This window comes from Notechis scutatus, chromosome 2, assembly GCF_049901735.1.
Source record: "Notechis scutatus isolate UNSWTSFEM ecotype Mainland chromosome 2, rNotScu1.2, whole genome shotgun sequence".
In the NCBI taxonomy this organism is placed as follows: domain Eukaryota; kingdom Metazoa; phylum Chordata; class Lepidosauria; order Squamata; family Elapidae; genus Notechis; species Notechis scutatus.
This window is the reverse complement of record NC_142010.1, coordinates 154080109-154093662: the sequence shown is the minus strand read 5'-3', so window position 1 is coordinate 154093662 and position 13554 is coordinate 154080109. Positions and strand designations below refer to the sequence as shown.

Below are 13554 nucleotides of genomic sequence, written 5' to 3'. Positions count from 1 at the left end.
ATACACTCACCATACACTGAGGCACAACCAGTTCCTTAGAATACACGTGAATTTAAAATAACTGGTTACAACATATACATCCATCCATCCATCCATAGGCGTGCACACACACATGCACGGACTCATTCCCACTTACTAACATCCTTCTCAACGAGACTGGCAGGCACTAGGCAGAGGGAGGAAAACTGCTAAGTCTGGATTAAAGGGGACTCCAAGAGTGGGCAGACATCAGGACCCTTTTACCTCTCAAAGTCCTTGCTTGGTTGATTCTCAAGTCTGGTAGCTGTTGATGGGACATGGGGAAGGGGGGGTTGCATGTGCTCGGGCCCAATTTCTTTTGTCTGGCTCAGATGCGTTTTCCTTTGATTCCTTAAGGACTGGATACCTTCCTAACTATTTCCCCTAGGGGATCTTTTCCTGCCTCTTGTCCATCCTGCTTACACGCTTGCTTCATCTTAGGGATGGCAGCTTCAGTCCATTCTCCCAATCCTACATGCTTTATTTTTAATTTTTTTGAATACGAACAACTTTCCAGAATGTTTAGTTGCAAAGGAAGAGATCTGCAAATATATAGCAAACACAAGTATTTTCACTGATGGTGATTTGCTTCATCTGCAGCTAAAAGTAAAAACATCAAGATTCCCTTGAGGTGAATTTTACTCTTGGAGGCCTTATGGATTTATCTATTTAATCTTCTTGGCCATTTACTTTTTTCCCAATCTACGCTAAAGCCCTGGGATTTCAAAGAGGTCCCCACACAAGTATTAACCGGGTTTGCAAAGGTCAGCAAGGTGTGGCCACAGTGGATGATACAAAATAAACTTAAGTACTTCTTCCAAGCATATATTCCTACAAGTCACAGAAACAGATATATTTGAAGAAATGGAATACAATGGAGAGGATGATGGTCTACCTACAGCATGTGGGTAAATTTGCTCTGACCTTGTGCCGCTGGTGCCCACCAAAGGCAATGCGACGTGCATCTTCCACATTGTCACACACAAGGGCGTTGCCACAAGCATACTGAAGGGCCTTCTTGATATGAGGAGGCTCATATCGAATCACATCAATCACAAGCTTGGCTCCCTTCAGCTCTCGGAGCTTTTCATCTGTGGGTTTCACCTGGGAGTGTGAGATAGAAAAGGCATTATTAGGCTGACCCCATATACTGTATGGACAATCTAGACTGAAGAAGGGCAGGGACACAGAAGCAATGAATTCATGCTCCGTTGTTGACTCCAAATAAATTTAGCTCAGGCACAGAACTCAGAAGGGAGGGGCAGAATGCCAGTCTTTTTTGCTCCTTTTATTAAATCTTTATTAAAACAATAGCATCAAACCATATTTTTAATTAAGACTGTCTGGGGAAGATTTGGATGCCCATCTGCAAAAGAGAAATGCGAAAAAATATACCTTGCCAAAAATAAAAAAAATAAAATATTTGTTTTATTTGTCAATAAACTCACCATTCTTTTATTGACAAACTGTGATTTAAAGAAATAGGAGCTTACTGCTTGTCATCACCATCGCTTTTAAGCAAATTATGCTGAGAAATCAAGAATGTACCTCAGGTTGTCCACTGGGCTTTCTGTGTGAACAGAAATTCTAACTCAGTTTTTCCCAGCCTGAAGCCCCCAGGATATGTTGGTAATTTCCACCCAGCTTTTGCTAGAGTAGCTGCAGGTTATAGAACTGAAAGCTGGGTACCTGCTGGGAAAAGCTCTAATCCAAGACTGTCAAAATTCCTGGCCTGCAGGCCGGATGTGTCACACGCTGGCCACATCCATGCCCAATTTAGCAAAGGGGGGAAAAGTCCTGATACGTCACATTACACTGCCATCATGGCGTGAGTTTGACACCCCTGCTCTAATCCAATCAGCTAAAGTTTGCCTCACCTCAAGATAATCAAGAGGCAGGAAGGTCTCAGGCTCTCCTCGCTGCTCTTTGATGTACTGGATACAGTCCCGGCCAGTTTTCTCTGAATCAACAATGATGGCGTCCATATTTTTGCCCAGCACCTTTGTGACAGCTATCTGGTATTTTTTCTGGGTAGGCTGGCAGAGGTCGATTAAGCGTCCGTACTGAGAAAAACAAGGAAATGAAATGAGGAGGCAGGGGGAAATCACTCCAACCTCATTTTTATTCTGGAGCACTAAGCCCACACCCAGCCCAATGACCTTTGGAGCTTGGTTCTGAAGCATCACCTACCACAGAGCCTGGGTAGAGACGTTTTATGCTTTCCATGATCTCTGCCTTGCGCTGCTGCCGACTGTTTTCCTGCCGGTCGATCCGGGCATCCCCCAGCTGCTCCATCACCTGATTTAACTCCTTATTGATCTCATCAATGCGGCGTTTAGCCAGTTCAACTTCCTCTGTCAATTCTCCCTCCAGCTTCTTTTGCTCTTCCAAGGACTGCCTAAGGGAGAAGTAAAGAAAAAGCAGTGGAGTAACTCTTGAGTTTTTAGGCACTTATATTCTTTACCAGAGCGACCCTTTCAAATCAAACTCCTCATTCCTTTCCATGCTGTGATTCAAACCCCTGCCCATATTATTACAAGGATTTTGGCTCTTCCTGACCCTTACTTGCTAGTGGCAATGTACTCCTCCAGCTTTTCAATCCGCTTCTGGTTTTCCTCAATTTCTCGCAATTTCTGCTTTATCTTGGCCTATGGAAAAGATTGAGTATGACACACATTAGCAAATACCAGGACTATATCCCTCAGTGTCTAGCATGGGGTTTTGACTCCTTTGGATGAGAACCACCATTATAAGATATATCAAAAGAATAAGATGAGAATCAAGAATATTTAATCCTGTCTTTCTCAAGTTAGTACGATTTGGCTAAGGAGGTGTAATCCAAGGCACATGGAGCTGCCAGGCTGATATTGAAGGGTTCTGAGGTCTAAAACAGTGGTCGCCAACTGGTGGGCCGCAGCCCACTGGTGGGCCTTGAGAAAATTTTGATGGGCCGCAGAGAAATCTCACCCCCAGAGCACCCACCCAAAGCAATTAATCCAGGCTGCGTAGAAACACAAGGCTGCTCAGCCCACATGGCCCGCGGGAACCCTCCCACCCACTCACTCCTTACCCGGCAAACTTGTCTGCTAAGTTGCTATTTTTCCTTTTTCCGACCATCATCTGTTCTGCTGTGTCAGGAGATTTAGATTAGCTTGGAAGCAGGAAATGGTTGGATTTCTTGCTTTCTAGCTAAGCACAGACGAACGTCCCTTAGGACTGAAGGTTTGCATTCACGGCAAGCAAATTTGAGTGACTGAGCTAGCCGATGGCAGATAGATAGATCACTGAATGATTCTGTGAGCAACTCACTTTTACCTAAAATCAGGCAAAGCAGGCAGATTTTCTCTTTTTTATAAAAAAAAATTCAATATTTATATAAATATTTATAATATTTACATACAAGCCATGCCTAGCCAGTCACATGACCAAGCCACACCCACAAATTAGGCCACGCCCACAGAACCAGTTAGTGGTCCCTGAGGTCCAAAAGGTTGGCAACCTCTGGTCTAAAACAATGAGAGTTATTTTAGACTCCAGAACCCTTCAATATCAGCCTGGCAGCTCCATGTGCCTTGGATTACACCTCCTTAGCCAAATTGTGAGCATGCTGCTCCCTGAGGGTGATAGGAATCGTAGTCCAACTCACTTGGACAGCATCAGATTGGAAAAATCTAGATGACCTCATCCATATACATTGGGCAGTTACACTTAAAGTGGGTCATATCGAAGGTACTTTTATCTTTTTATGTGGGCAAGAAATAAATGGAACAAAAGGATGAAGCAAATAAGGACAACCACGGAGAGAATGTCATAAAAGGTATACATCATACCATATATTACAAGACACTGTCAAACGTCTCTGGAAATTTGCTCAAGCTAATCCATCATTATCACAAGAATCTGGGACACTGTTCTCAACAGATGCTGCTGCAGCAGCATGATGTGGATTTTCTTCACGCTTCCTCATCAACGGTCCAGTAGTATATCTACTCTTGGTACTTTCTTCTAAAGCCTATGGGTTCTGCATAGTTCTGCAGAACATTTTCTGCAGAACATTTACAGCTGGAATGTTTGAAACTGGACATCAAATTCTCTAAAAGCTAGTCAAAACCATACAGATCACCATTTCTCAGCTGCTCTATTAGCAGTACCTCAATGATATTGGCCTAATTAAGACTGACCTACATTCAGTCTTTTCAGGCTCTCAAGGTGGCCGTCACTCTCATTTTTACCTAACATTTCAAATTATATGTAATACATATGCAAGTATAAGCAATTAATCCAACTTGTCATTTTTGGAACACCTGAAATGTCCACACAACTTGGAAAGATACAGAAAGTAGATTTTAGGGCAACAATATATGAGTAGATTCCATGGACCAGTTTATGGGGATGCAGGAAAGAGATAATAAAATAAGGCACTTGGGGGACATTCAGTTTCATTTTTTCTCTTACTCTCCTAATTGTAAAGCTAGACTTCAGGACTCAGAAATAATGATATGGCTGGGGGGGAAATAGTTTGTTTTCTTCCTTGTTGGAATAACAAAACAAATGTAAATTAAAATAAATATTACTCAGTTTGTATAAAATAAATTCAGTAAATCTGAGGTATTGAAACCGGATGAACTGGGTGCAAAGTTTTTTGTTTAATTTCAAGAAGAGTGCTTGCTATAGAAGAAGAAAAAAAATCAGCAAAGACACAAGAGTGCTGACCTCCGTTTCTACTTTCTTCCTCTCTTCTAGATCCAGGCGGTCTTGGTCTGCCTTCTGATCACGGTTGAACTTCTCTAATTCCTGAGCCAAGGTGGCTGCCCTTTTGCTGGCCTCCTCCTTCAGACGATGGTATTTTTTTACCTGTCCAATATATCATGAAAGCAAGCAAAATAATTTAATTGGATCTCTTTCTTTCATAATTTATTTCACCCCACCCAATCTACAAAGAATATGAAAAGGCATCTTATTCTACAGTAAAACATACAAAGGCTATGTGCAAAATTATGATTCAGTTTAAACTGCCTCTCAACCCATCTACAAGCTCCTTCTCTTATCCCCAAACTTACAGAGCTGTCTCTGGAGTAGGAGGGGGAGGGATTAAAAACTGCATTTTATTGATAGCAATGGGGCCCAGGATGGCTGATCAAGGAAGATAAACCTCTTCTCTTCATTGGATTTAGGTAAGTTTTCACAGCATTATTTCACAGCATTTTGTTCTTCCCAACCAATTATGACTTCTCCTGCTTTTTGAAATCCAAATCACTCCTCTTAGCTAATTAGTTAGGCATCATTGAGTTCAATTCAAACTGTTGAGATTTTGTTATAGTGGATTTTAAACTCTGAGGTTAGACTATACAGAAATACATAAATTATTTTAAGTGGTTGGCTTTCAAATATCATGGTCTAAAAAAATCATCAAAGAATCAAAGTACTTTCATCACAATGTCACATCCCAGTTCAACATTATTTTATGGCACATAAGGCACCATCTCTCTAGGGACATTTTATCTCATTGTCCCAACATTAAATTAATTTTAGCCTGCTTCTGACTTGGACTGATTTTTTCCCAGTCTGCCTAAAATCATAACCTTTTTCTTCTCAGCAGAGAAACCTATATTTTTTTCATGCTATGTACTCTCTTGGGAGGGTTTACCAATATCAAAACATACATAGAACCAATTTCTGTCTCCTCCATGCGAAAACATTAGAAATCACATTCTACAGGCTCAAATTGTGTGTGTGTGTGTGCATGTGTGTAAAAATAAATAAACCAACGTTTTTTAAAAATTAACAATCCTTTTATTTCTGACTACTGGCTCTGTAAGAAATCAAAACCAAAGACCCTAACCCTCTTCAGCAATATTGTTAACCAGATCTCATTCAGTGGGTTCACGGGCCTTTGGTCGCACCTGATTTTCTTCTAGAGTGAGATCACGGCCTTGACTCTGGCTCTCCTCTTCCATGCGCTCTTCAAACTCCTGTCGGGCTTTCTCCACTGACAACATCTCCTTCTCTAGCTCATCCATGTCACCCTTACGCTTTTTGTATTGCTTCTGTGCATTCTGCAGGGACTTTTTTGCAGCTTCCAGTTTCTTGATCTTATGAGAAGTATTTTCTTTGGCCTTGATATATTGGGGTCGCTTCTGATTCAGTTCAGAATCCTTTTCCCTGTCAAAAAAACTTTTCTTTAAAAAATAATAATCACCTTGACCATTCTGCCTATTTTGGGCAAATACATACCACCACTCTAAATTGTCACTCTAAAGTAAATATAGGCTCTCTGTTTAAACCAGATATGCCCCCACACAAGCCATTGAATTAGAATACCTCCTCCATGTGAAAACATTAGAAATCATATTCTACAGGTCCAAATAATTTATATTATATAAAAACTAATATTTTAAAAACTTGACTACTAGCTTTATAAGAAATAAAAACCAAAGATATATTTAAGAGAGGAGTAGGCAAGTTGGTACTCTCCAGAGGTTTTGATTAGTTTCCATTGCTGTCAGGCATCATGGCCAATACAAGAGATACAAACATCTGCTGTTATCTTTCCCAGACAGGATCATCCCACACCTCCAAATTATTTAAACCTTATGCTTAACCAGGTCAAATTTTCAAACTAAAAATGCATCAATTTTTTATTCTTCTTTAAAAATAAATATCTGATGTCATAGCTGTCCCCTAGTTATCAAAATCATACCAGCATACTAGGCGCACTTACAAAATTCAGCAGAAGACAAACTCAGAGCAATATGCAAAGATAATTGAAGTCTTAAGTCAACCACAATCATTTATGTATTGACCGGTCAATGAGCACAAGCAGCAGATCTAAATCCACGCTTGTTAATATTTTTCTATGATAAATATAATACAGCAGGCATTGCCTTAGAAATATAAATGAAAAGTTACCCTGTGAAAAAATGGCCAGCGAATAAATTCAATAAATGAAACAAAATAAAGTTTCATTCTTTTTAAAATAAGCACTCATAAACACTACAGAATTCTTTCAAACGGAAAGATGTCATTTTAGTTTCAGATCTGAACCATCCAATTTAGTAGATAATGTAGCTTAGTTTCTGGAGTTACTCATTCTGCACACTATCTAGTCTTTATAAGTGTTTTGATTCTGCATCACAGACACAGACAAAGTCAAGGTCAGACTGCACATGGCTAGTCTCAGGCGCCACGGTTTTTTTTCCCTTAACAATGAATTGAAGTATTTTCAGAGTTCACTGAGCTGTAGATGAACTCAGTCAAACTGACTTCTTATTCTGTGAAGAGACCTAGAGTTGTAATATAAAATGATGCAGATCCCATGAGCTTGAATTCCGATAGCCCCTAAAGCCAAGACCTTACTTGATCTCCTTTTCGATTTGCTGTTGCTCCCTCATGACCTTGCCCAGCTCCTTCTTCCTGTCCTTGAGTTCATCCTCCACCTTGTCCATGCGCTTCTTATCTTTATCAATCTCCTTGTTCTTGGATCCCAGTTCCTTGTTTAGCTTTTCAATTTCAGCCTCATTGTGGAACAGCTTGAAGAGCTGGAGCTGGACTTGAGCTCGCACAACCTCATCCTTTAGGCGCTGATATCGATCTGCCTGGTTTCCCAAAAAGGAAAGCACTGAATATACCACATAGTCTAAATAAGCTCAAATTCCATATACGACAGCCTTCAAAAGAACCCTTAGCAATAGTAACTACATACACTTTAGGTAACAGCTTTTAGATTGGGTCCACATGTTATATTAAGCCACAATTTTATTACTCCCTGGTTCACTTATGTTAAGCCATACCCCATAATTGTAACCTACAGTGGCCAAATATTGCATTCATATCATATACTAGGGCAAATCCACAAGAAACCAAAAACAGGAAAGAAGATGGAAACAGAAGGATAGCATATCATTGAACTAAATTTCCACTTTAATCAAATGCAATGTAAACAGAGGGGACTCCACTACCAATCCACGATGGAAGTATGGCTAGTGTGATACAATGGTTAAGATGTCAGACTGGATCAGAGTCACGTTCCCACAGAACCTCAGAGCGCATTAGGAAATGTGAGCTAGCGATTTGGTTTTAGTACACAACGGTGCTGTAATAGGGATAAAATGAGGAAAAAGCCTCCATGTGCACATCTGAGAATTCCCAGATAAAAGATGGGATTTAACAATGGTAACAAAGGCAGCTGATGACGTTACCTCCTCTTTCTCCTGCTTGGCCTCCTTACGCTCTGCTGCAATGTTCTTCTTGCGATGGTAGTTGAATTGGGTGTCTTCCTCTGCCTTGACCATCTCCTTCTTGCGTTTGTCGTACTCCTGAGCCAGCTCTCCCGAGCGGCTGATCTCCTCAAAGAGGGCCGTGCGTTCCTTGGGATTCTTCATTGCAATGGACTCCACAGCACCCTGGAAATTTTTTTAATTTATGAATATAATTGCCCATCTCATATATGTGACTCAGCTAAGAATATGTTAATAATGAAACACAATATTAGCAAAGTAGAAAAAACAAACATTGGTCACTGAAGAGGAATCCAACAAAACAACTTGTTCTGTAGGACAGCTGGGGTACCTTAGTGATTAAGGTGCTGGCCTAGAAACCAGAAGACTGAGAGTTCTAGTCTCGCCTTAAAGAGACATCTCTCAAGAGACCATCTAACCTCCCAGTCTCCAGGCCCTGAAAAACATCCACCTCTTCAGTATTTTATGAAAGACCGGCAAGGTTAGAATCAATCTAAACTCAGTATGGTGTTTTAGAAGACAGAAAAAGCTGAGGTCCCATTAAATGACATTCTTTGATTGAAGGGACTTGGAGTCTCTTCTGGCCGACCTAGTGGGATGGGTAGAAATAACCAGGGAGGCTGTCCCACAAATAACTCATAGGGGTTTTATTTATTTTTATTCATTTGTATCCTGCCTTTATTATTTTTACAAATAACTCAAGGTGGTGAATATATCCAATACACCTTCTTCCTCTTCCTATTTCCACCACAACCACCACCCTGTGAAACGAGTTGAGAGTGTGTGATTGGCCCAAGGACATCCAGCTAGCTTTCCTGATTAAGACAGGACTAGAACTCATGGTCCCCCAATTTCCAGCCTGGTGCCTTCATGATTAGGCCAAATGGACTCTTTAGAGATGGCAATTAACCAGCACTTTGGATTGTACTCAGAAGCACATTGGGAGCCAATGCAGCTTGTAAAGCAGAAGTATATAACACTGATTTACGGAGGTGCATTCATAACTGCCTCTACCACTGCCTTCCACATTAGCTGCAGCTTTCAGCCTTCAATATTCCAAAGTGATGAGACCTAATATGATGTTCTCCTTTCTTCTAGCACAATCTGGATCAAAGGTATGATTCTGATGTTCTGGATTCCCATCACTGCCAGGCACCAGGTGCTCTCAGATATTGCTTATCATTTACTCCAGAGACAGGTGACCGTAACTGATTTGGACTGTTTCTGCCATGTTATTTTACAGCTATGGTCACCTGTCTCTGGAGTAAATGATAAGCAACATCTGAGAGATGGATATCTTCAACATTAGGAATGTGGAAAATCAGTCTGAACTTCTATCTGCCTCTCCTACATCTGCCTCTCCTACTATTCCTAGAAGCCAAGCTTAGAAGGACAGCAACATTATCTTCTCCAAAGCACAGGATTTCCTTTTGGCACTCAACATGACAAACAGTACAATCTCACCTGACCACGCTTTTAAATAAAGGTTGAGCATCACCAAGCTAAAAAATTGTTTAGCCATCATCTTTCCAGTATTGGAGAAGGGGACAGTTGTTGTGGACTTTCTATAAACCTCACCTATTTTAAATACAACCAAGTCTAAACACATGCAGGTAATCCTCGCCTTACAACAGTTTGTTTAGTATGTTTGAAGTTACTTATGACCATTTTCACTTAGGACTGTTGCAGCATCCCCATGGTCACATGATCAAATTTCAGACACTTGGCAGCTGAACTCATATTTATGACGATTGCAATGTCCCAGTTGCAGTGTTGATCATGTGATCAACTTTGGCAATCTTCTGCTAAGCTAAGTCAATGGGAAAGGCAGATTCACTTAAACAACTATGTTACTAACTTAAGAACTGCAGCAATTCACTTAACAAATATGGCAGGAAAGGCCATGAAATAGGGCAAAATTAACAATGGTCTCACTTTCCAACAGAAATTTTGGTTGTAAGTGGTTGTAAGTTGAGGACTACCTGTACAGTTCACTTGCCATTGTTAAATCAGCAGGAGAGAAGTGTCAGTGAATTGAAATCTGTTCTGTGGACGCTAAGAGACCAACAATTCAGCTGAACCCTAAATTTGAAAATACACATACCTGAAAGACTAGGAAGTTCCTAGCTTTGATCAGAATGCCCAACTTTTCCAACTCCTCACTGTATTCACTCAACTGTACAACCTTGTTGTTTATTTTGTATTCTGATGAGCTTCCTAAAAGATAAAACTTTCATTTACCTTCAAACAAAAATACACACACACACACATTACATTAAAAGATATATTTTATATTACATTTGGGGCTATATTGAATAGAGAAATGTATCGAACATTCCTCTATTCAATATGGTGGGACTCACTTCAGATCCCATATCCATGGAATTGGCTTTAAATCCCATTTCCCCTGAAACTGTATATATTTCTCCGAGGTAAGCAATCTCCTTCCACCACTCCTTTAAAACAGACCAGCCCTACAATCCTTAAGATTCAACCGCCAACTTTTTGCAACATGGGATAATGGATTCCATTTTAGATCTCCCAAGAATTTTCCCAACCTGTATTTAATGCTTACCCACGATGACTCTTGCAAAGGTGCGATCTTCAATACCATCTTCAGAGTAGACCATGCTGACAAATGCCCGGTTGGCGGCTGGTTTCCCAACAGGAGCGCCATGAATCAAGTCTCGCAAAGTCTTTACTCTCAAATTACTAGTCTTTTCACCAAGCACAAAGCTGATGGCATCCATGAGGTTTGACTTGCCTAAATGAAAGACAGCAGACATATACTGTATTTTAACATCAATGTGCTTAGTAAAATATTGGACTGTCATTTGAATCAGCACTTGCCGAGCCTTGGTATTACAATCTTTATTTGATGCTCATTTTTGAAGAGTATTGTTTCTGAGCATGTGCAAATTATGAATAGATAACAGGAATAACAGATAATACATAATGTAAATATGAATAAAGTATATATGTACATAGATATGAATAACGGAAGACGGAAAAAACCAATGCCACAATGTATTGCAAAAATTGTAAACATGATTTGTGTTTTTTTAAGCTGTAATACTTCAATAAAATTTATTTTAAAAAAAGAATTTCTCATATATATAAAAAAATCCCTTTGGTTGAAAAGTAGGTGGTATCTTCCCAACCTCTCCATGATTTCTTCATGTTTTAGACATAGACACAGAATTCTTTATTGGCCAAGTTTGATTGGACACACAAGTCTTGGTGTAAATTCTCTCAGTGTACATAAAAGAAAAGATACATTTGTCAAGAGTCAAAAATCATAAGGTACAACACTTAATAACAGTCATAAGGTAAATAAGCAATCAAATCATACTAGGAAACAGTCCATATAAATCATAAGGATACAAGTGACAAAGTTACAGATACAGTCACAAGTGGGAGGGGATGGGTGATAAAGAGTGATGAGAAGATTAATAATAATAGTAGTGCAGACTTTGTAAATAGTTGGACAGTGTTGAGGGAATTATTTGTTGTCACTCAGATTTTAGCCCAGGCCTTCACCCCGTAATACTAATTTTCTAAATTGTATGATGGATCACGTCATAGCATTTATTGATACCTACTCCCTCTCTCACAAATAAGTTATGTTCATTATAAGTCAGTTTATAGCCCAAATAATAATACTTTATTGAACTTGTATGCCACTGAACTCTCAGAGACTCTGGATGGCACATAACAAAGAAAATACAATAGAATCAATAAAACATAAAAAGAATAAAAAGCATGCCAAGCAATTTTATTTACATACTAGCTTGATACACGTGCTTCACTACGAAACCATGTGGTCAGGCTTAGTTTTTGGGAGGAAAATAATTCTTCCTCTGCCTACCAGCATCCATTGGTATTCATCTGGCTAGCGTCCTGTCAGTGGGTGAGTTGAGGGCTGTTTGGAAACTGAAACATATTTGCTATGTGAGCAAGGAGACAGCAAGGAGCCTGGGCATGGCTTAGCTCAAAAGTTCTGTACTAAGGGTGGTTGCTATTGTAAAACTGAAACTGAAACTCCTCTCCTCTGCTTGTGTTTTGCATTTGGAACAGATTTCTTTTCAGGTGGGGAGGGGGAGTAGAACTCCTTAGCATCAGAGCATGTTAATAATAATATATAAAATACTAATGCTCTGATGGTCATTTTGAAAAATCCTTTCTTAGGGAGCACCTAGAAGCCAAGAGGAACATACGTGCCAAATTTCAAGTTTGTAGGCTTTACGGTTCAGGAGATTTTGTGATGATGCATGAGTGGTATTTCACTTTTTTATATATAGATTGTTTATGTTTATTACTAGCATTTATGTTGCATATGCTCAGTCATAGAGTTGAATTATAAATCTTGAAATAATGTTGCCAAATTCCAGCTCTACAACTTTTTAAAGCATAAATCACATAATTTAACATGTGGTGTGAATTGAGATAGCGTGCAGCCCACATACACAACTCACTGATAAAAGGGCTACAACCGTAGTTATTATCCCTGTAAGCTAGACAGTCTTCCCTTCCCCCTTTTTTCTGCAGCAAATGCCAAACAGCTGCACCCTGCAAGCCAAGCAATCACGCAACTTAGTATAAGAACCAGGCACCTCTCCGTTGCATGCGTTGCGTGTGTGTGTGTGTGTGTGTGTGTGTGTGTGTGTATACAGCAGCTGACCCGTCTCTCTATAGTGTTCTCACTGATGCCAGCTTAACTGCCCGGGTCAAGCAGCCGCCACCAACCGAGAACAGCGATTCATTCAGACATGCAAGCACCGTCGCAGCCAGGCTTTGCTCTCGCCGAAGCCCACCGAGGGTAGCTTGTGCTGGGCTAACTTAAACAGTATTTGCTTCCACCCCGACTCCCGCCTCCCCACCCGGATCTCGAGGTTTGCCTTACCAGATCCATTGGGCCCGATGATGGCCGTGAAGCGCCGGAAGGGCCCGATGATCTGCCGCCCCTTGTACGATTTGAAGTTCTCGATCTCGATCAATTTGAGGAATCCCATGTCGCGAAAGGAAGGAAGGGGGCAGGAGAAGCGTAGGGGCGGCGGGCCCCAAGACGTGCACCCAGGGCAACCTCGGCTGCCCACTCGGAGACCTGCCCCCCCCGCTCGGGCCGCGTCGGCTCGAAGCCCGCTTTCCCCAAGGGCGGGCGCCCGAAAATCTCGCGAGAGCTCGCCGCTATATTCTCAACCCCAAATCCGGGAGCGCTCCCTGGGCCGTCGCCTCAGCCACGCCTCCTTCAAAACGCCAGAGATTGATTGGACGTCCCTTCTCGAGACGTTAGATATTA

General features: G+C 40.8%; 1 protein-coding gene across 1 annotated transcript in view; it reads right to left on the bottom strand.

The window, feature by feature from the left end:
• The window catches only part of SMC1A (structural maintenance of chromosomes 1A), a 29882-nt gene extending 16406 nt beyond the window's left edge, over nt 1–13476 (bottom strand). Inside the window, exons 1-11 of the mRNA XM_026676167.2 lie at nt 13159–13476; nt 10831–11019; nt 10360–10472; nt 8217–8420; nt 7375–7613; nt 5922–6180; nt 4732–4872; nt 2584–2666; nt 2209–2416; nt 1896–2081; nt 943–1122 (exon numbers count right to left, since the gene is read on the bottom strand). Coding sequence (XP_026531952.1) covers nt 943–1122; nt 1896–2081; nt 2209–2416; nt 2584–2666; nt 4732–4872; nt 5922–6180; nt 7375–7613; nt 8217–8420; nt 10360–10472; nt 10831–11019; nt 13159–13267 — 1911 coding nt within the window. The 5' untranslated portion in view covers nt 13268–13476. The remainder of the gene's footprint in view (nt 1–942; nt 1123–1895; nt 2082–2208; nt 2417–2583; nt 2667–4731; nt 4873–5921; nt 6181–7374; nt 7614–8216; nt 8421–10359; nt 10473–10830; nt 11020–13158) is intronic.
• Between the last annotated feature and the right edge of the window lie 78 nt (nt 13477–13554).